Below are 23,540 nucleotides of genomic sequence, written 5' to 3' on the forward strand. Positions count from 1 at the left end.
TGGAACAATATGTCAACAGAGAACTGCCAGATGTGCAGGCTGGATTTAGAAGAGGTCGTGGTACTAGGGATATTATATCTAACAGATGGATCTTAGCAGAAAGCAAAGAATACCAGAAGAATGTCTCTCTGTGCTTCATTGACTATGCAAAGGCTTTTGACTGTGTGGATCACAAGCAGCTGTGGCTGACTCTAAGAAAAATGGGAATCCCAGAACATTTGATTGTACTAATGCGAAACTTATACTTGTACCAAGAGGCAGTTGTCAGAACAGAGCAAGGAGACACTGCATGGTTCAAAATCAAGAAGGGGGTTTGTCAGGGATGTATTTTGTCTCCATACCTTTTCAGTCTGTATGCAGAACAGATCATTCGAGATGCTGGGCTACACAAAGAGGAATGTGGCATCAGGATTGGTGGAAGAATCATCAACAACCTGCATTATGCAGATGACACAACCCTGCTTGCTGAAACTGAGGAGGACCTGAGGGGATTGCTGCAGAAGATCAAGGACTACAGCCTCCTATATGGACTGAAGCTAAGCTGGTTTAAGACTACTACTATAAAATGTTAAAGAAAAATTTATACACAGAGCCATCCCTAGGGTGGGAAGTGTGTGAGAGAGGAGCAAAAGGTAACAGGTATGTTGGGTAAAGAGGAAGGTGATAAATATTTTGATCAGACATTATAATTAATTATAAATTAATCAATTATAACTAATGTTATAAAACAAAACATATGAATGATAGAAATAAATTTTAGTCACAACATTATAAAACAAAATGTGTATGAATAAATAAAAAAGCGGTATGATTTATAAACTCTCACTCAAATTGAAAAAAAATCAAGTCATGAAGTTTACTTATAAAAGCTCTTCTACAGATATTTGTTGTTATGTACAGTTCAGTAGATAGTTCTTATTATGTACAGTTAAGTCATAACCAAATCCTAGCTGACCCCCCCCCAGTGGGTTTTCAGAGTCAGTAAATCACATGGGATGAGATTGTCCATATTTATTGACTGGAACAGCCAGTATTTGAACCATGTACCTTTGTGTTGGTAGCACAGCTTGTTACTATTAGGCCACCAAAACTCCCTCAGCAGAGTTCAGTTTATATGATTATTTGACACTTAGTGAGAATACATTTTTCTAGGACACCCCTATGTTTTGTTTTATGTCTTAGTTTAACCTGTTCTCTTAATGTATTAATAATTCACAGCACCTAGCAGCAACAACAATAACACACTTTTAATTTAAAAACTGAAATTGTCTTCATTTGAATGATGATGATATCATACCACACTTCAAAGGCATCCTTCTATGATCCTTAGTATATGAATGAATGATTTCACGTGATGGAATTTGTTTCAATAGGTATTTATTATTTTAGAAAGAGAATAGGATATATAGTATAACTCAATGCTGTCAAATTGGAACTGTTTTATAGCTGACCTTCTAGTGAGTCTTCAGAAACTGTACATTGCATGGGAGGAAATTGTCTGTTTTTCTCCTGTGGAGCCACTGGTGGATTTAAACCACCTGCCATTTGGGGGAGGCTGAAAATATGCTGTTGTTGTTGTTGTTGTTGTTATGTGTTATTGAGTCGCTTGCGACTCAGCTACCCTGTGTCCAAGAGGCCAAACACTGCTCTATCCTGTGCCAATCTCACTGTCTCCTACACACTCACTCCCACCATCCCAATCACCGAATCGCTCCATCTCATTGAAGATTTTCCTCTCCTGCGCCGTCCCTCCACTTTCCCAAGCATGATATCCTTCTCTGATGACCAGTCCCTCCTTGCAGCATGACAAAGTATGTCAGACAAAGTTTTGGAATCCTTGACGACAGGGAGCAGTCTGCCTTCATCATCTCCAGGACAAACCTGTTTGTTCTCCTAGCAGTCCATTGTATATTTAACACTCTTCTCCAGTACCACAGCTCAAAGGCATCAATTCTCTATCATCCCTATTCACTGTCCAACTCTCTGATGCATAGCACATAATTGTTAAGACTATAACCTGGATCAGGCACACCTTAGTCTCCAGCCTGACGTCGTTGCTCTTCAGTACTCTTGAGAGGTCCCTGACAGCTCACTTTCCCAATGCAATTTGTCCCTTGATTTCCTGTCTTCTGTTACCAAGAGTGTTGACTGTGGAGCCAAGTAAACTAAAACTGTTAACTATCTCAATCTCTTCACCATTCATACTGATGCTGCCAATTGGCCCAGTGGTGAGAATCTTTGTTTTCTTGATATTGAGCTTCAATCCATATTGAAGGCTGCAGTCCTTCAAGCAGCAAGTGCTTCAGGTCCTCCTCAGTTTCAGCAAGCAGGGTTGTTTCATCTGCATAATGCAGATTGTTGATGAATCTTCCACCAATGCTGTAGATTTTCAAATAACTTAGGAAGAACACATTGTTTTATAAAATTAATGATCAGTTTGAACTGTTTGAGTTTGGTTTTAACTTGTAAAAGAAACAGGCTGTATGTATACATTTAAATTACTTAAAATTGTTTTTTATGAGCTTAACTGGAATCTCAAACTTGGAATATTCATAACTTCTTGAAAACATTCAATGTATTTATTATTATTTTCATAACACAAACAGTAGGGAGCTCTGGTGGCCCAAAGATAAGAATCTGCACGACAATCCTAAAAGTACATGATTTGAATCCACCAGCTGTTACATGGGAGAAGGATGAGCAGTCTCCTCCCATGCAATTAATTGCCTCTGAAACCCTGTTGGAGGCTCAACTATGGGTCAGTTCCAACTCAATGTTACACAACAACACAAACTATGGAAAATTAATCAGCTGTACAAATTCTTTTGGGCTAGGGAGAACATAAAACATACATAGTGATAAAAGTGGGTTATTGTTGTTATGTGCCATTAAGTTGACTTAAACTCATAGTGACACCCATTAACATCAGCTCTGCACCTTACCCTGTCCTGAGCCAACCTCACTATCTCCAACACACTTTACCCTATTGCCGTAATCACTGTGTCAATCCATCTCATCCAAGACCTTTCTGTCTTGCATTGATCCTCTACTTTTTCCAGAAGGATGTTTTTCCTCCAAGTTCTGCTCCTCCTGAAAACACAGCCAAAGTATGTGAGATGGAGTTTCAAAATCCTTTCCTCAAAGGTGCAACTTAGTTTCACCCTCTCCTGGATAGACCCCTCTATTTTGTTGGCACTTCATGGTATATTTAGTTCTCTTCTCCAGAACTACAATTCAAAGGCATCTGCTCTTCTATCCTCCTTAGTAATTGTCTAGCTCTCAGATGCATAGCAAGCAATTGAGAACACTGTAGATAATTCAGGTGTACCTTAGTCTTTAAACAGATATCATTGTTCATTAGGACTTTGGGGAGATTTTTGACAGCACATTTTCCCATGCAACTTGTCTTTTGGTTTCCTGGCTATGAGGGCCAAGAGTGAATCCCAGCAAGTTGAAATCATTAACAAATTCACTATTTTCTTCATCTATTGTGATATTGCCCATTGTCCCGGTGGTGAGGATTTTCATTTTTCTGATGTTGAAATACAATTCATATTGAAGGCTACAGTCCTTGACCTAATGAAGCAAGTGCTTAAGTCTCCCTCAGTTTTGACAAGCAAAGTTGTGTCATCTGCATAATGCAGGATGTGGATGAGTCTACCTCCAATCTTTTTTCAAAAATCCAACCTCCTGAATTTACAGATTGAAAAGATATGAGGAAAGGACATATTCTTGACACACTCCTGTATTGATTGTGAACCGTGCAGTGTTGCCTTGCTCTGGACATTAGCTTCTTGTTCTAGGTATAGGTTTCACATGAGTTGTTATTAGGTGTCATCAAGTTGAGTGCTACTTATAGTGACCCCATAATATCTTGTGTCAGGAAGTAACAGTCATCTTGTCAATCCATCTAGTTGTCTTCCTCTCCTTCGCCGACCCTTCACTCTCCCCAGCATCATGTCCTTCCCCAAGGAATAGTCTCTCCTAGAAACGTCCCAAAGTATATGAGGCAATGCCTCATCATTTGTGCCTCCAAAGAGCTGTACCATCTTCAAGACCTATCTGTTCTCTTGGTTGGCCATGGGAGTGCTCTTGTCCAGCACTACAGCTCAAAGGCATTAATTATTTTTCTGTCATTCTTATTCATTGTCCAGCTCTCAGCTGCATAGCAAGTGATTGGAAAGATTATGGCCTGAATCAGACGCACCTTAGTCCTCAAACTGACTTCATTATTCCTCAATAATTTGGAGAGGACCCTAACTGCAGATTTTCCCAGTGCAATGTATCTCCTTATTTCCTGACTGCTATTACCAAGGGTGTTAATTGTGGATTAGCAGGATGAAGCTGTTCACATGAGTAGTTGCTGTTGTTTTGTACCATAGAGTCAGAACCAACCTATAGCTGACCTTTGGTGGGTTTTCAGAGACAGTTGATTGCTCAGGAGGAGATTGGCCATCCTTCTCCACAGAGCAGCTGGTGGCCTCGAACCACGTCGAAATTTTTCTGTAGAATATCTATCAGGGTAATGCTTCCCACTTTTGAAATGCAACCAAAGGATATATTTTGTCTTCTAAAGTGTGTCCTTTTTAGAATATCTTTCTAAAAACACAAATGTAATTGTTTATATTTTATAAACTAAATAAACTATCCCTGAGTATTTATTGGGTTTTGCTTAACATTCAGTTATTGAGTATATCTTTCCTTTAAAGTCATAGCACATTCAACAGCCTGAATCACTAGAACATTCTGATAGCTATCAATAACATAGGGGAGGTGAAAAAGTCTATCTAGATGGTTGACCTAGTAGGTAATTGAGGCTATGTGAATGAGTTTTATGACGCCAAATTTGAAATATGAGCTTTGTAGGAAACTAAAAATGAGGAACTAGAAGTCAGACATCTAGTCAAATCATTCCTTATGAGACATATTAAAAAGTTTAATATTTGAGAGATTCGATCCAAATAGTAGATCCATTCAAGTTAAACATAGGAACCAAGTTAGAGAGTCTCAGACCAAGAGTTTATAATTTGAAGGGAAGGTCAGAACAATGTAAATCAAATATAAATGTGAGAAAGTAAATGAAATAAAAACTCATTGCCATTGAGTTAGTACCAACTCATAGCTGACCCTCCATTCAGTTTTTGAGGCTATAAAGTATGAGGAAGGGAGATTGCCTATCTTCTCTCAGAAACACTGCTGGATTTGAACTTCCAGAGAGGCATGGCCTTTGGATTAGCAGCACATCTCCCCGTGGATTAAGGCAGTGGAACTTCTTGAAAGCATGAATTAATAATGAATGATGATTTCAAATTGTAGTGACCGTTTATGTTATTAGTTAGTAGGGTGATGGGCCAGTGGGTTGGGCTCTCCTAAAGAACAAAGGATGTCATAGATACTTCCCTATATAAATGTTTCCATTTTAGTAAGGCCCTCAGAAATAGATTAAAAACTAAAATTAAAACAAAACAAGCAAGCATATTATAAGGAGAATTCCAGCCACTTTGCTACTGTTGTTGAGTACCTGTGAATCAGAACAGATCATAGCTGATCATCCAACAGGTTTTCAGAGGCAGTAAATCATATGGGAGAAGATTACCCATTTTATCCCATGGGACATAGTGGATTTGAACTGGATGCTTTTTGGTTGGCAGTGCAACTCCTTACCACTAAGTAATTTTTTAAAAATCAAATAATTTAGCAATTTTATTCTCCTTTTATCATTGTAAAAAAACAAAACAAAACAAGGACCACTTGGAGGCAGCCATATCTGACCTCTACCAACTTCACAAAGGGGAACTGTCCCTGTCCATAGCATCATTAACACAAAATTAATTCCCATAAGATCAGACATGATCCCCACACTCCTATACCTTTTTCTATTCATCTCACTAACAATCTTACTGATTTTCTGGGATCAAATTCTGATGTGATAGCTCACAGACCACGCTGAACCATGCTGGGAAAGTAAAAAAGATATAATCCAGATTAATAACAGAATATAGTAAAGACAGCTTCTGAAATGTGCGTGCCAGCATCTCAGCCTGGAGCCTCACTGCTTGGTGTTCCAACACTTACAGTCCTGTCAGTACCTTCCAACCCCACCAAAGGTCTTATCTCACATAAAGTCACTAGTTCAGCTCTAAGTGTTACCACCTTCATTGTTACTGCCATGGGTGTAGCTGGAGCAAAAGGGCATCCTACATTCTTCTCTTGTCTCTTCCATGGTACTAGAAGAGCTATCTCTGTGACTAGAGCTGTTCAATTTATTGACAAGACTAGCCAACCTCATTGTAGATTGTTAAGATTGGCCAATCCCTTTGTGGATATGCTAACATGTCCTATTCTCATATTCCTGCCCATCCACACGGCATCCTCTCTTCTTAACACAATAATTACTCAAGCATGAAACAGTTAATCTTCTGGCTAAGAAAGACAGTTTTGAATGATAAACCTTAGACACCCAAAATCATAGTGACTAAAAGGAAAGACTGGCCAATACTGCCTGATTTTAAGTCCTGTATATACTAGTTAACATTGTAGAACTTGTGCAAGTTCTTTAGCCTCTTTAATGTGTGTTTCCTCATCTTCAAAGTGGAAATAATAATACGGACCTGCCACATAAAATTGTTAGGAGAAATAAATTACTATAATTATAACCCTAAAAAAGGATAGAGTGTGTAGTCTCTGCAGGCATCATTGTACCTGGAAAGTTTCTGAAACTTTGCTAGGCTTATTTCTTAGCTTTATTCGTGTAGTTTCCTCTTTTTTACCACCTGAATACCTCAGCCTGAAGACATACTGCAGTCCAGGACAGCAGTGCCCTTAAAATGTGTAAAAAGTTGAGGCCAAATGTATCAGGTCTTCCACAAGTATTATAAATACTGCATTTGTGCTATTGGAGAATACTGTTGCCCATATAATCATTTCTCTTAGTCTTGGTAGGCTATATGCTGCATGGGGGTAGGGAGCTGAAGAGTAAGTATAACAAAATTCTGACTGCCAGGCCCCGTGAGGCTGGAGAGCAAGCTTAAAGATGATTTAGACAGCCAGCCTGGGTACTAATTTTTAGAGAAATACAGATCTTTGCTTCATGTTGTTGTCTGTTTTCACATACATAAGATGTAAAAAATTCAGTTTTCTAATCTCTTTGATTGTCTGATTTCCAAACTATGCTCTTAAACTTACTATTTAGTAAACAAAGTCCTACTGAGAAGTTTTCAGTTCTCTGGTAGCATTATCCGTTGGGCTGATAACTGACAGGACAATAATTCTAATTTACTAGCCACTCTGAGAGAGAGGGGCAGTCTTTACTTATAAAAGTTTTACAGCCTTAGAAACCAACCCAAAAGAAGGTTAGCATAAGTTGAAATTGACTCTGTGGCAATGAGTAGATGGCATTAAAATTCTAGGCATTTTTCTAGTTACTCTTGCTCTTTCTATTTTAGCTTTTAATCTGTAAAGTTAAAATGATGGTTATTTGTACAGTGAGGATTAAATAAAATAACATGTAAGAGCTTTCAGACAAAACCTGTTAATAAGATCTGTTTTCCTTTTTCCTTCTCTTCCTCTTAGCAATTGTGAAGCTTCCAGAAATAGAGCTGCTTTTACAATACTATTTGATAATATCGAAACAGTTTTATCATTTAAACCCACCCCACCCCTGCAAGGACCAAAAAACTCGTGGTTTTGGAAGACTAGATATTATTATTTTCCTGTGTGATTTATGGATATAGTTGTCCTCCATAGAGGATAAAAAAATAAAGATAATTATTTCATGCTGCAGGAAAGATGCTTCTGGTTACCTTCATTTCCGGAACCAGTAAGAGTGAATGAATACAGCACAATAGGCTAAAGGTCCAGCTGTGGAGCTGGAGGTCTAGATGGCTGAATTCCATTGATTGTTCTTGCTCTATTAAGATCTAAAACATGAATAGACCTCAACTGATCCAGGAATAGACTTCCTTTTGTAGGGAGGAGGAAGGGAAGCTGGAGAAGTGGGTGTAACTGGTATAGACAGGGTAGTTTGAGAGGATTTTAATTAGGGAGAACCTGGTTATCCTTGTCTTGTTTTGTAGTACAGTAGACTTTATAGGCATTTAAAGCGAGGATTGCTTAAATTTTGAGGAGGAAATTCTCCTACATCCAGTGAAAAGAAAGAGAAAAACAACCACCATCACAACCACACAAAAAAACCCCTCAACCCATGAGACATACTTCCTGTGTAGTGGTCCCTAGTAATTCCTAGGAGCACAATTGCTGCATTTATTGAACTTTTTATTTACTGAAGAGTGGACAGTAGCATATGGGAGCAATGACAATAGCTGACTGATGAGGAAACAAAGAAATTCCAGTATTCTGCTGTCTTGAAAAAGTCATTCAGAATTTAGTCATATTGGTTCAGCTGTTGTAACCAAAGACAGATAAGATAATAGACGTCTTTGTGGTGGTTTTGTACTGAAACTCTTTATCTTTATGATGCACTGGGGCCCTTTGGAGTGGAAAGCTTTTAATACTGCTGTTGGATTCAGAACTCAAATTAGCTGTTGGTACACTGGGACAGGGGTTCCTTTCTCAGGCAGTCACCACAAAGTAACTTTTATCAGGGACCTTTCTGTTAGATTGTTCATTTCTTCAGTTTATCCTATTTATTTTGTTGTTGTTGTTGACTTTTTGTTGCCCTTTTTAATGACATTTTAAAAAAGGCTGTATCAAAAAAGGCTGATGCTAAATGGACTAAGCCTATGAAGTGGAGACATCACAGCTCATCTGATGTGTGAGGAGAGAGACTGCACTGTAAGACTCACCAGCTTAGCCAGGTTATCTGCGGTCAGAAAGATCAAATGCAGCTTTCTTTTATGACTACTATTGTATTTTGGCTTTCTTCTCAAACAATGTCCATTAAAGAAAAAAAAAATTAGAATTGACCAGGGATTTGATTCTTCAGAACTCTTTTCAACTTTATTTAAAATCTTTCTGCATTGTTGGCTGAGTTCCTTGATTGATGCTACTTTGGAATTACTGTTAAGAGCTTTAATCTTTTCAGGATTGATGTGGAAAAGTATATACACATCAGAACTCTGTGCCAGCAGCACTGCTGTCTCCCTCCTCAATCACTCTAAACAAAATATAAGTTCACTTTGCATCCTGTTGAGTTTATTAAAGTGGTATGCATAGGGTGCCAATACAAGTCAATGATTAGGTAAAAGTCTAAATTTAAATTTATGAGGACAGTTTTCCAGGAAATGCTGCTATTGACTAAAGTTCTGTTTGTCTTGCTGAGACATTGTGTTGTAAGGTCACCTTCCTTACAGAGAGGAAAAGCATGCAGAAAAATTGGTAAAATTTAATTTATATGTCTCTGGGTGTATTTTGTCTTTCCTTCTGTTTTTTTTCCCCCCTATGAAGTTCCGCCACCCCCCTCAATGTTTGTACCCACTTTTTTCTCATTTAAAACAAAAACAAAATTGCACACACAAACAGATTTGGGAGTGGGTATAGAATTAATTCTCATTAGCAGTGTGCCATTTTCAAGGAAAAGCTATTAAGAGACTAACCTGTTTAAAACACGTAATTTTTGTATTATTAAAGATAGGGAAATATTGTAAAGATATGAGGAAAACTTGATTTAGATTTTTAGCTTTAGTTTAGATTTTGTTTTGCAAGTTGTTTGGTGTGTTCAGATCTCGACTTTGACTGATTTAATTAGCACTACTAATTGTAACTTTGTATATTTCATATGGGCAAAATTAACAGGATAATTATAGTGCTAACTTCTGTAAGACAGTGCACAAAAAAGGAAATTATTTTGAATACATGGTAATACTGATTTTTAAATTATTATGCTGTTAATAAGGACATTAGCCTAATAATCTTCAAATTTTACTTACATTCTCTTCTAATTTGGATTTGTTTTCTAAACTACAGGCATAAGGACAGGTATCTATTCTTTATAAACAAACAAAAAGAAAAGAATAAGGGAAAAAGGAAGAAAGTCTATTTTAGCTAATTTTCTCCAAGTTCCTAGGATTATGACCAAAAAAGGCTAGAGGGCTGGTTTAAACTGTTATAATGAAAGATGGTATTTGAAAACTTTTGATGAAGGAAATTGCTGCTGTATTTACATTTTGAAAAGTGTTTCCTTATTTACGCACTATTGACTTCCTATTGAAGCTCAAAATTTTAAGTACAACTGGTAAAGAATTCAATAGATCAAATTCAGTAAATCTGAAGTCACTGGAATAAAGGCCCCTAAGAAAAAATGTGTCAATTTTAAAGGTCTTTCCTAACTGAAGACCATTTTGTGATAGAGCCAAAGGTTAATAAAATCAGTAGTGAATGTAGCAATTTTACAGATAAGCTATTCACAACAAGTGTAGTTACTTGAATAAAAAGCTAATTCAGTTCTAAAATGCCACATGCAGTAGCAGTGAATAGCTGCTTTTAGGTGCTTTCTGGAGGAGGATAAAATACAGAATCACGGCACTCTTCTCTTCCAGCGTCCCTGGCTGCCTGTAAATTGCCGTGAATGGGGCTGTGGGCTGACAGGCTCTATTAAGACAAACTGCCTTTCTCATCGGAGAGATAAAATAAATCAGGTGTTTAGTCAAATTAAAATACTTCAGCTGGAGCAGGCCCTGGGGAGCACTGATCCACCTGACTAATCTGAGAGAAACTCAAGACAGATGTGGTTTGGGGATAAAGACGACCCTATGGAAAAAAAAAAAAAAGATGAGGAAGAATGGAGGGAAAAAAAATGTAAACCCCCCCCCCGTTTCTAGCGTTAGAGAGTAGATACAGTTTATAGTGGAAAGTGTCAGATGATCGCTCCATGCACTATTGGATAAAAAAGCAGACACACTGATTTGGGGAGCCGATGTGTGTAGAAGCTTTTGTGCTGTTTTCCTTTGTGTGTGTGTGTGTTTTATGAAACTACTACTGTTGTTTGGGAAGCAGAAGAGGCTACTTTCTGACATTTTGAGAATCATCTTAAGATAGCTTGAAAGATCTTAAACAGATGATGCCAGGTAGCTCTGATAACCTGTGCCGGGACGGGCAGATCCTTAGACTCTGATCTACTTTTCTCCAAGGTGATTTTATCAAAGCACAAATTAAAATTTATGGCAAAGTTTTTTACATCAAGTTACCTCATAAGAGCATTCTATATGATCTTTTCCTACCCTTAACAACCTGGTCATATATCATTACTCCTGCCAAATCCAAGAGTTTACATATTTTCTAGCAACTCTGAAAGTTGTAGTTCGTTTGTGGTAACAAAGTTTCATGCTTAATTGAAATGGGGTTTCTTTCTTTCTTTTATACGTGATAACTTGTATTCGAAAAGTGGTTGGTTGGTGGTATTCAAGCTTGAAGTTATTTTTGTTGCAATGGCATGCCTCATATACATGTGTAATGAATAACGAGTAAGGAAAAGTGAAGAATTGATGCCTTTGAGCTTGGGTATTGGTAGAGAATGTTGACTATACCATGGGCTACCAAAAGAACACACACATAGCTCCTGAAAGAAATGCAACCAGAAACCTTAAAAGTGAGGGGGATGGAGAAACTTAGTCTCATTTTTTTGGATATATTATCAGGAGGGGTCAGTCCTTGAAGAGAGACATCATATTTGGGAAAGGAGAGGATCAGCAAAAGGAGGAATACTGTCACTGAAATGGAGTGGCATAGTGACACAGTGCCTTCGTGGGCCGAGCACAGCAGTAGTTATGAGAATGGTGCAGGATCATGTGAACTACAACTGATTTATTGGTACCTAAAAAAACATTGATTAAAACATAATTTGGCATGACAGGATTATAAATATCTGGCTTTAAAGTAATACGTTGTTGAGTACTGTCTAGTTAAAACCAACCCATAGCTGACCCTCTGATGGGTTTTCAGAGGCAGTTAATTGCACAAGAGGAGATTGTCCATCCTTTCCCCTCAGGGCAGCTGATGGCCTCGAACCACATGCTTTCAGGATTGTAGCATAGCTTCTTGCCACTTGGCCACCAGAATTCCTTATCTGAACAAATACAGTAGGTACAGAACAGAAATAATGGCCACACATACAAATTGGTCTACAAATCTAAAAAAATGTAAGTTATTTTATGGTGTAAATGAATGTCACCTTCATCTGACTCTCAACAGGCTGCATGGCTGTATATGTAATTCATTCATTCAGGGAGTTTAGAATTGCCACACTACTTGGGCCAGTCCATGTCATAGAGGATATTGCACTCTTCCACTGACCTTCTGTTTTTTCAAGCATAAAGTATTTTGTTGAACGTGCAACCATGATGCTTGTTTTATGGAAGGATTGTGAAACTTACTTTGGGCATGTTGTCAGGAGCTGTCTGACCTTGGAAAAACACAGTAGTAGAGGGAAGACCTCTCAGTGAGATAGACTGGCCTGCCCGGTGACCACAACAATGGACTTAATGGTGTCCAATTGATGGTGGAGAGTGTAAGGATGGCTCAGGAGAGAGGAAGGGCAAAGTTTTGGTTTGTTATGTATAGAGATGATATGAATTGTGGTTAACTCAACAGCACCTGATAATAACAAAATTACTCATTTCATTCAGCCTTATTGGTTATTCATAACCTGTTATTCATTTCTACCGAAAATATATATTGGTGTCCCAAATTTAAGAAAAAATCTATATGAGTGCCTAACTTCCTAATTTAAAGTATTGATCCTTTGATTTTTTTCCTTCTTCAGAATGTGTATTTTTTTCCATTTTAGAAATACGTTAGATATTATTGGATGTTTACAATGAGGTCATTGCAGTATCATAATTTAAAAAAATTGATTAAGTGATTTATCTATAAATCCAAATGTTTTATATATATATATTTGCATTAGAAGCACAAAGCATATAAAAGCATCTTGGCTTCATCTTCAGCAAAGAGACTAAGAAGTAATTTATGTTATTATATTCATAATTCGTTCTGTTCAGATTAGTAGCACACCAGTTACAAGAAGTGTGAAGTCAGCAGTGTTTCAAATGTTTGATTTGCTGTGTAAATGATTTCTGACATCAACATTCTTTCTTTTGTTCATTTTCCCTCATTCCTCTATGTCTCTTGAGTTCAGTGGTTCACTGAAGTCAGAAACTCAGAGTTGTGAGGAGAACGGCTTATGTGACTGTGGTTATGCAGGCTGATTTGCAGACTCTGGCCCAAGTGGTAGACTGGCAGTGGTAGTATAGCAGGAAAGCAGGCATCCCAGAAAAAGAGAGCTAGTGTTTAGTGCTCATGGACTTATATAAGCCTTCAGTAGGATGGGGCTTGAAACTACCCTAATCCTATCGCCTTAATACATAAAAACTTCAGCACAAAAGAAACGGTTAATCAAGAGCTAGGAAAGACAATTTTTTTGACACCACAGTTGTCTACAACTTCTCTAATCCTTGTGCAAAAGAGAAAGGATGAGGTTGAAGATTGTTGAAAAGTTTGTTTAGCCTATGTGAAAAGAAAGCTTTTCTACCCTTATTGGAGGATCTAAATTTTAGGTCCAATTCTTATATTAGTCCTTGCAAAGATTTCCCTATGAATGATGTTATCATTCACAAAGAATTATAAGGCAATAACTTTTTCAGTATTCAATAATCCTTACTTATGTCATGCACTTACTTCTTGGTATAGATGTAACCAGAAAATTACATCTCATACTATTGCATACAATATGTGTGTATATAGAATTAGATGTACATTTATCCCATACTTCTGTTCTGATAGACTTACAATTCATTCTCTACAGTGCAGCCAGAATGTTTACATCACTCACCTTAAAGTACTTTATTCTTAGAATAAAAATGAAGATTATCAAACATGTCAATAAAGGGCTGAATGATAAGGTCTTTTCCCACCTGTGTAACCTAATGTAGTAATATACACCACTTGTTTCTTTGAGCAAGTTCAATGCTTTCTGGGGTCATACATTAAAGCACCACAGGGTCTTTGTGCATACTGTTTCCTCTTTCTGGGACACTTCTTGACTATCTTCAACACTTTACTGAGTTAATTCCTCTTCATTCTTCTGTTAATTTATTTCTTTCCCTTGCCTTTGTTGCCCCCAACTCAGTTAAACTTCACATAAAATATTTATTTTTATTCTTATTTTACATTTATGTTTAAATATATGACTGCTTTTGATTGATGTGTCTCCTTCTACTTTTTTTTTATTTTATCAATTTTAATGAACATTTACAGAGATTTTAGATTTCCATTCATTCATTGTTGCACTTTTCTCCCTGTCGATCCCTCCACTCCAGTTTGTTCTTCTCTTTGAAAAGTAAAAGAAAAATTATTTCATTGTTTATAAACATCATGACAACAGTGATCATGTATGCTTTTACTCATTATTATATCATTAGCTCTTAGTATGTTGCCATGGAGCCCTGATGGCAATGAAGTTCAACTGCTACCCGTAAGACTGGAGATTCAAGTCTCCAAGGAGGTTCTTCTCTGTCACAGAGGATCAGTATGAGTTAAAAATTTACTTTGATGGTATCCAACAATAGTAGCAGTATTGTGCCATTCAAGAAATGCTTTACTGATTTAAGAATGAGTTAAATAAATAAAACAATAACCAAAAACAAAACCATGATTTTTTTTGTTATGTAAATTCTCATTCCTATAATAATGATTCTTATGCATTGTTTGTTTGTTTTTTCAAAATAATTATTTTGTTACTCTGTGTGTGTGTACTGTCAAATGAGATCTGACTAGTACAGGAGGAGATTGCCCCTCCTGCAGCAAAACATATGGTGGATTTGAACTATGTATCTCTGGGAATACAGTGCTGCTTCTTGCCACTAGGCCACCAAAGATCTGTGATTTTTATGCATTGTTGTTGTTAGGTGTCATCAAGTAAAGTACTGCTCATAGTGATCCTATGAACAACAGATCTAAACACTGGCCTATCTTGGACCATCTTCATCAGCTTTGATATTTTTGAGCCTATCACTCTGTCAGTACATCTTGTGCTGGGTATACCTCTCCTTTACTGACCCTCCATCTTTCTAAGCATGATGTCCTTTTTCAAAGACCAGATCCTCCTATCAGCAAGCCCAGTATGGAGCTCCAGTGGCTTAGTTGTAAGGAATTGTGCTACCAAAGTTGTGTATACCAAAAGTATGTGGCTTGGATCCACCAGCTGTTCTGCAGAGATTGGTGAGCAGTTTCTTCCCTTGCATTTTATTGCCTTTGAAAATCTGATGGGAGGTCAGCTATGGGTAAATTCTGACTCTGACTGACACACAACAAAACAAATAACATATCTGAAGACCTTGCCTCCAAGAAGCACTCTGGCAGCGTGTTCTTGCAGACATACCTGTTCATTCTTTTTGCAATCTATATGATATAATTTTTTAAATCTTTTGTGATCCTCTCCAGAAATGGCTTTTGTTTTTAATGTTTCTAGATCAGGAGGCTCCCCCTTTAATTTGGCTGAAATGAAAGCTCATTGAAATTCTGGTATCTATAAAGAACTTTTGAACAGTATCTGTATGTCCCTTGAGTGGAAGGAATCAGTAGAATACATTTTTTTAAAAAAATTATTTCACTACATTCTTCTTCTAGTTGTTGTCTTGGCTGTCATTCAGATCAGTGAATCTTTAAGAGATGTTGACTGTTGTTATTGTCTTGGGTTTCTTTATACTCCATTTGACACTAAAAACTCCAAGGTAGTTCTAAATCTGATAGCTTCTCTGCTGACATCAGTCTTAAATTGTGGTAATCATATATTAGTCAATAGCCTCTGAAGGCTCTTTTTCACCATCAGGCCACTCAAAAAAGAGGTTTATTCCTAATTATTTTTAGTTTCTCAGACTGACCTGGTGCTTTCTTAGCAGAGAAGAGTGTTTAGTTTTGGGATTTTTGTGTGTGTGTGTTTGTTTTTTTTCCTTAAGAGGGTGTATGTCTCCCCTTGCTGACAAAGCTCAGCAATCTTTGTCGCCTTTGACAGCTAGTGCCATCTTTCTGAAAAGCTTTCAAAACATAGATCATTTCTTCATATTGAAATGTGTGTGGTTCACGTCTGTTGGGTTGAAAATCTTATGCTGTGGTGAAATGCTCTAATTTAGATTCACAAAAGGAGTCTGTACCCTTTACTTAGGAGAGCTATGCAATTTGCCCATAAAAAGACTGTTCAGCACCATTAGTGCATACCATAAGTGTTTGGTAGCATCATACTTATTAAACAGCATATCCTTATGCATAACCTTTTCAACCTTGAATGTGTTTTTCCCTTTGAAGAATGACAAATGAGGAATGGGTGAGGGAACCCCAAAGCAACACTACCGCCTTTAAGGATAAACTTGGGAACTTTAACATGATATTCTCACAGGAGCAAAACAAAACTAAACACCTGGATTCAATCCTTTCTTACTTGAGTACAAGTTTTAATTACTTTTCTAGATCTTGTTCCACAGACAAGAGATTGACTTCTCTCTCCTAACCTTCAGAGACAGATACTTGGGTAATAATTATAATAATTAGAAATGATAGATTTATTATGGAAATCCTCAAAAAACTTCCGTAAGTGGCAGGAAGCTGCACTTTAATCCCGAAGGCGTGTGGTTCAAATCTGTCAGCTACTTTGTGGGAGAAGAATGGACAATCTCCTCCATGTAATTAACTGCCTCTAAAACCCTGCCAGAGAGTCAGTCAGCTCTGTGTTTTTTCCTATTCTTAATTGTATGCAACTGAATATTGTATTAGTATGGCTTAGATTTGCTTCAACCAGTCTCTCTTGAGTTTAGTAGGAGTCTCTAAGTCCAAATTCCAGGTACTAGAATTAGGGAAGGGTTTCTTTCCTCAGATGATTCTGAGGAAAAGTCCTTTGCCTTGAGCTTCTGCTCCAGGTTTGGCTTTTTGTGGCTTAGTCCTTCTTCTTTTCCATTTGCAACACACTGCTGTCACAATAATTTCCCAAGAGAGGGTGACGTATCCTTCAAATCTGGTACAGAAGTGTTGTTTGTGGCTCGTGGGCCCAAAACTATGTAACCCTCAGGCACTGCCTGCTGGACTTCTGGGACTGTGGGACTTCTGTCCTTACCTAAGCTGGGAAAGGCCAAAGTGAAGTCTCCTATGGTTGCTCTCAGCCCCAAAATTTTTTAACCTTCAAGTGCTGCCTGCCAGACTCCTGGAGAGGGTGAAATCAGGCTGCTCCTTGGAGGCAAGGATTCTGAAACTCCGTCTTACATACTTTGGGCTGGTTGTAAGGAGGGACCAGTTCTTAGAAAGGGACATTATGCCTGGGTGGGTGGAGGAACAGCACAAGAGAGAAAGACCCTTGAAGAGATGGATTGACTCAGTGACTGAGGTAATGGGGGTAGGTATGTCAGATACAGTAAGGTTTCCTCAGGATAGAGCAAGGTTCAGAGCGGTTTCACATAGGGTTGCTATGAGCTCAAGTGACTTGTCAGCCCATAACAACTATTAGTTACTGAGAGTAGAAGTAATTAGACTTTTAAGACCATCTCTTCTTTTTAAAATGCTTATTATCCATAGCTTTTAGTCTTTGATACTATCTGATATATTTCCTTTGGCGGGCAAGGAGAGAGTATGGTGAGGGAGGGGGAATAGCATGTCTAATTTTTTGTTGGTGGTTGTGAGGGCAAGAGAGAAAAAGTTGACTCTTGCTTCTGACTCATTGCAAATCTGTGTACAAGAGGGAAGAGTGAGAAACTTACTGGTGACAATACTTGTTCCTGGCAGGGTAGTTCTAGCTAAGCTAGCATTCAGTCCATTGCTGCAATGCTTCTGTTGTGCTCTACACTCACGGTGGCCTCCAGTTTTCCTATGTCTATAAGTATCTTATGCCCTTTCTAAATTCTGCCTCTCTTTCTCTGATTCCTTCAGATTTTCCTCACACTTGTGAGATATCATCTGGCTTTCATTTTAGGTACACCTGAGAGCCTGGCAGAAAAAGAACGGCAGCTCTCCACCATGATTACCCAGCTGATCAGTTTACGAGAGCAGCTTCTGGCAGCGCATGATGAACAGAAAAAACTGGCAGCCTCACAAATTGAGAAACAACGACAGCAAATGGACCTTGCTCGCCAACAGCAAGAACAGGTGAGGCCTACAAAAGGAGCTGACGAACTGGAGATGTGGAATGTGCCAAGCTCAGCGAGGAATCACATTGATTGGCTTATTTGTCATAGTTTTCCTTAAAAGAAAAAATGATAGATAGATAGATAGATAGATAGATAGATAGATAGATAGATAGATAGCAGAACGTGGGGTTTAAAAAAAAAGAAACCTTTTGGAAACCTAAGGTTCTTGAAAGTACTTACGGTATATATGGAAGTTAAAGACAGACATCAAAATGACCAGATATAATTCAAGTGATGCATTGTTTCAGAACAATTGGATCTTATTAATTATTTAGGAATATTTAGTCACGTAAGCATTGAATGTATTCTCACTGTAGTTTTAACCATGAGTAAACCAATTCTCTTTGGGCCTTTCCTTACTCACAAAACAAACACCTCCCTAGGCTTTACTTTCTTCATCTAGAAAAAGTTGGCAGTATCTTTAGTTCTCTGATTCAATTACTTTCTCTGCCTTTAAAGTTGGAGTGAATATACATCTCAGTTTTCCCAGAATTGCTCTGGTTTATGCTCGTTATCCAGAGTAATTATTCATTTCCTGCCCTGCCTTCACTTGAAAAAGTTGTCCTCATTTGGATGATAATTTATAAAGCTGCTCTATTTATCGTCTATTATCTATCGCAGGTAAATAACTTTAAAAAAAACTGGTGTATATTTCCTGTAAAAATTTACTTGAAAGACTTATAAGTGAGAAAGGAGAGAAGAATTACAACAAAGTTTGTATGTACATCTTTTAAAGATAAATCACTTTCCAAATGATTTTTTTTTGTCTCATAAGAGTTCACTAATCTAACAACAATGATCTTGTAGTCTCTGATGCTTTAGATTAGACAGACTTAAATTAATGTGCAGTTTTTAGCAATCTGACATTATTACTGGAATTATCTTTTCAGTTAAATGTATTTTATAGGGATATATAGAGCAATATATGCTCTGTTGATTTTAATGAGTTGTGACGTCTGGTATTTTATATGCTTGAATATTTGCCCACATGTAGGAATATGGACTCAGCCCCTAATGGAAAATAACATAAAGGAACACTGTAAAAAATCAGAAGTTAGAATGTCATTTAGCCATCCAGAGATGACACAGTAATTAACTATTGACACTTGTGAATAAGCTAGCACAAATTAATCTTGACACATTTGCAGACGAGTGATATCTTACAGTGAACACTTTGTAATTATATTTCAAAATGAAAATTAAATGACACTTAAAACTAGGTTGTCATGCTCAATGAAGCGAGCATGTAGCTCAACCGATTGGCAAATAAAATTCAGAATTTGAGCCACATGGTGCTTATATACCATACTTCACTGTGTCAAAACCATACGTCTAGAGTGGCTGATAGTAATTGCACTGTGGTGTTTTGATGCATTTCTATGCAGCACTTTATCATTTAGGAGGGACCATCAATATTAGATGCCTAGTGATGTTTCACTAGTCTGCTTAGAGGAAATAAATATTCACAAGATCCAGCATCCATATCCAGAGCTGCGAAGACAGTTGTCCATTACTGATTTGAATGGTGACAGAATGGACCTTTCCAACAAGATTAAACACTGTTTCTACTTTTAATTTGGAGAGAAAGGGTGACATTTCTCATACTATAACCTATGGGAAGAGCAATATTATTATTGTTTCCAGTATAAGCCAAACACCACCAGAAACCATAAAGCAACATAGGGGCAGACCATCACACTGACATTTTTTGATAGGTGAAATATATTTGGAATGATTCTTTCTGCTGTGGATCAAAAGGGTTAAACCATCATAAGAAGGGGCTGAATCACACGTACTACTCCTTTTAATATTGCCCACTCTAGCCTGTTGTCTTTTGGAAATGAGAAAGGGCAGGGAGAGGATAAGCAGATCACAATTCTTGCTTGTGGTGTACCAGTATACACCAAGTCCTTTTTAAGTATTTTCTTTTCTTAGCAGTATGCTCTCACTGAGGAGTATCTCCCTAGCCTTCAGCTTTTGAGGCATTAAGTAGCCTTATGCATGACTACATAGTAAATACTATTATCCTAACGAAGTTAAGTCCTCAAAAGAATTTGGTAAGAGCTTAATATTTTTAATAGACCAGATTGGTCTATAAGGTGTTCAATTTGTATTTTTTTTTGTTTTTTTATAATGAAGCAAGGGAGTATAAAACTAGTATGTTGATCCTAGAGAGCTCTGTTGGCCTAGTGTCAAGAAAATGCACTGCTATCTCAAAGGCATGAGGTTCGAGGCCACTAGCTGCTCCATGGAAGAAAGATGGGCAGTCTACTTTCATCACTTAACTGCCTCTGAAAACCCACCAAAGGGTCAGCTGTAGGTCGCTTCCAACTCTAGGGTATACAACAACATGTAGATCCTACACTGGAGAGTTAATACTATCTCCTAAAGGACACATGAATAAATGTTGCATTATAGGCTAAGTTTTTCCTTGGAACTCTGGTGATGTAGTCCTTGGCAAGTTGTGCTGCTAACCCAAAATCTGTGCGTCTCCAGTAGTTTGAATCTACTGCATGGTAAAAGAGAGCAGTTTCCTCCAACTGCAGCCTTGAAACCTAATGGGGGGTTGCTATGAGTTGGAATTAACTGGCAGTAAATTGTGTTTTATATACAACATTATTAACAAATGCTAAAGTTTTTTGGGTGGGATACAGTTTAAGTATTACTTTGATAATATTTGTAAGTACATCAATTTTGAAAATCTTTGCATAAGACTTCACCAAAGTAGGCTATATTGGATATGTCATCTTTACTTGCAGACTTGTGTTCAAATTAAACTCTTTAGGAAACATTACCTGGAGTTCTTCTGTATTCATTCTTCAAGGAACACATTTTCAAATTACCATTCTCTTGATATGATTAGCACAGAAATAAGTAGACTGCCTACTTTCAAGAAGTAGGTTTTTATCTACAAAATAAAGATTTAGAGGTAATCAGGAAAATGACACCTGATTGAAACATTTCCTTTCTCAACTTTCTGAATCTTCATTCTTTATTTTATAAGAATTCTTTCACATAGAGGTGCAGTAAAACATTACAACACCAGGAGAGATACTCAAGGTAATGGCAAAAGTATGGACATTTCATTTTAACGTAATGAAACTTTATTTCTGATAGATTGCGAGACAACAGCAGCAACTTCTGCAACAGCAGCACAAAATTAATCTCCTGCAGCAACAGATCCAGGTCAGTGTATTTTATTACTCTCATCTGATTATACTTAGATACTTTCTTCCTTGGAAATGGAATTTAAAATGTTGTCAGTGTATCCCTGCCTTACAGACAACATCAATAAGATACTGTACACAATTGTATAAATGGACATAGGAAAAATATACTAGGGGTCTAAGGATTCTTCTTTGATATATAAACAGAATAAACTTATCTTTCCTTCCTCCTGCAGTTTGCTTAAAATAATCTAGTGCAAACTGCCTTTTCAAGTTAGCACACAGTGGTGGTTTGCTTTTTTTTAATTGGCACAACCACCTTTGCTTTGTATTTTACCATCTGAAAGTATAGTAAAGAGCTTAATAATATTTAGGGATGTTTCATTTAATTATGAGAATATTTTATGACCTTGGAAAAGAATGATAATAATGAATTGCTTTTTAAAAATTGCAAAAAGCAAAAAAAAAAATTGCTAAAAGCATTTCTACTATGAGGTGTATGTTTTCCAGGGTGCTGAGGGTAATATAAAGATTAGTGACTAGGAGCCTGTCTTCAAGAATCTTACAGTCTAGAGAGGGGAAAAGACATTTCACTGAGTAGTTCAACACAGTCTGGAGTCACGTTTTCTTGTGTATGGTGGCATAGCAATGTATAGACAACAGTTACAGTGGGAAAGGATGGGATGATGTGGTATAATTTCTGATGGGGTTTTTTTGTTGTTGTTTTTTTAAACTTGGTACCTATTAAGCCCACAATCCTTTGAGATAAATAAGGTAAGTGGTTTCCATTTCTGAATAGGAACATGTGACTTGTGGAAAGTCATTGAATAAGAAACTGGTTGTCTAGGGATTAATCCTCAGGAATACTGATGCCAAATTGATATGTTCTCCACCAGAGAGTCTTACTTCTCTTGGTTGCTGTAGCTCTTTTCTACTCTGTTGGGATCTCTACTTCAATCTAGTTGGGCTAGCATGTACTGAATTATTTTACTCCTTTCTTGAAGTTAATATAAGATTGTGCTGTATTTTTTAAAAAATCAGTGGCATAAAATTATAGTTTATGCTAATCTTTTACCCTATGTTTGTGAAAGTAAAGTGCTTTAATATATTTGCTTCATTTTATTAAAGCATGCATACCATTCCAGGTAGTAACCACTGCCTTTTAAATACCACTGTGGGGCCTGAAGTTGTACTTAATTTTGTGTTTTGTCTAGTTATCTTCTTATTAGGATATTTTAGTTGGTGCTTTATTGGCTCTTAATTCTATGTTCTATGCTGAGTCTGTATGTCTCAAAAGATGAATTTTAACGTTGAAGAATTGGAATGTTTTTGACACTTTTTTTCAGTCAACATTTACAATTAGATCTTAGAATAATTACTCTTCCAACTATTTCTTTTATGATTCATGCTAGAATCCGGAATTAAATTCTTTTCCAAGTGTTTTCTTGTTCTGTCCTTTATTAGAATTATAAGTGACCTCCTACCACTAAGGTCAGAATTTTTAGCCTGTGGTTTCCTACATTTTTCTGTATATCTCTCTTCAAGAATTTGTTGTTTTTATGTGCTGTCAAGTTGACTACAACTCATAGTGACCTTGTGAACAATAGTTCTGAACCTTGCCCTATCGTGAGCCAATCTCATTGTCTCTGGCACACATACTTGCAGTTGCTGTGTCAATCCACCTCATTCAAGGTCTTCCTCTCCTCTACCTTGCTAAGTGTGATGTCCTTCTCCAAGGACTGGTTCTTCCTGACAAAATACCCAAAGTATGTGAAGTGGAGCTTCAAAATCCTTGCCTCTAAGGAGCAACGTGGCTTCTCTCTGTCCAGGACAGACCTGTTTGTTTTCTTGGCAGTCCATGATATGTTCAGTACTCTTCTCCACACCAAAAGTAGTTGTTAATAAACAACCTGATTATTTAGTCTGTTTTTCATAAAGTAAGGCTGGAAGGAGTTCCTTGAGTTTTGCCCATAGCAGTTGTTTCTTATTGTTTTTTTCTACCTCTTTATTAATTCTTCATATCTAATATATTTCACTTCTTAGTCAGTATTGTCTATATTGACTGCCTGTATTAATTTGTGTTTTCTTAGAAATTCAGATAAAAAGTATGCAAATAATTTTAAATTATTTTATTAAATGTTATTCATATTTAGTGACTACTAACTTGACTAAATGAAATCGACATTTTCTTTTGCTATAAATTATACATATAGAACATAATCTTAAAGTAATACTTCATTGGAATATTCTG

At 37.1% G+C, this 23,540-nt stretch overlaps 1 protein-coding gene across 3 annotated transcripts in view; it reads left to right on the top strand.

The window, feature by feature from the left end:
* The window catches only part of SOX6 (SRY (sex determining region Y)-box 6), a 704,108-nt gene that overhangs the window by 429,958 nt on the left and 250,610 nt on the right, over positions 1 to 23,540 (top strand). For all 3 annotated transcript variants that reach the window (XM_006892046.1, XM_006892045.1, XM_006892047.1), the window contains 2 exons: positions 17,909 to 18,081; positions 21,240 to 21,308. In XM_006892046.1, the coding sequence (XP_006892108.1) occupies positions 17,909 to 18,081; positions 21,240 to 21,308 (242 nt within the window). The remainder of the gene's footprint in view (positions 1 to 17,908; positions 18,082 to 21,239; positions 21,309 to 23,540) is intronic.

Source organism: Elephantulus edwardii, unplaced genomic scaffold (genome assembly GCF_000299155.1).
Source record: "Elephantulus edwardii isolate Elephantulus edwardi_28Jun2011 unplaced genomic scaffold, EleEdw1.0 scaffold00109, whole genome shotgun sequence".
NCBI classification, from domain to species: Eukaryota; Metazoa; Chordata; class Mammalia; order Macroscelidea; family Macroscelididae; genus Elephantulus; species Elephantulus edwardii.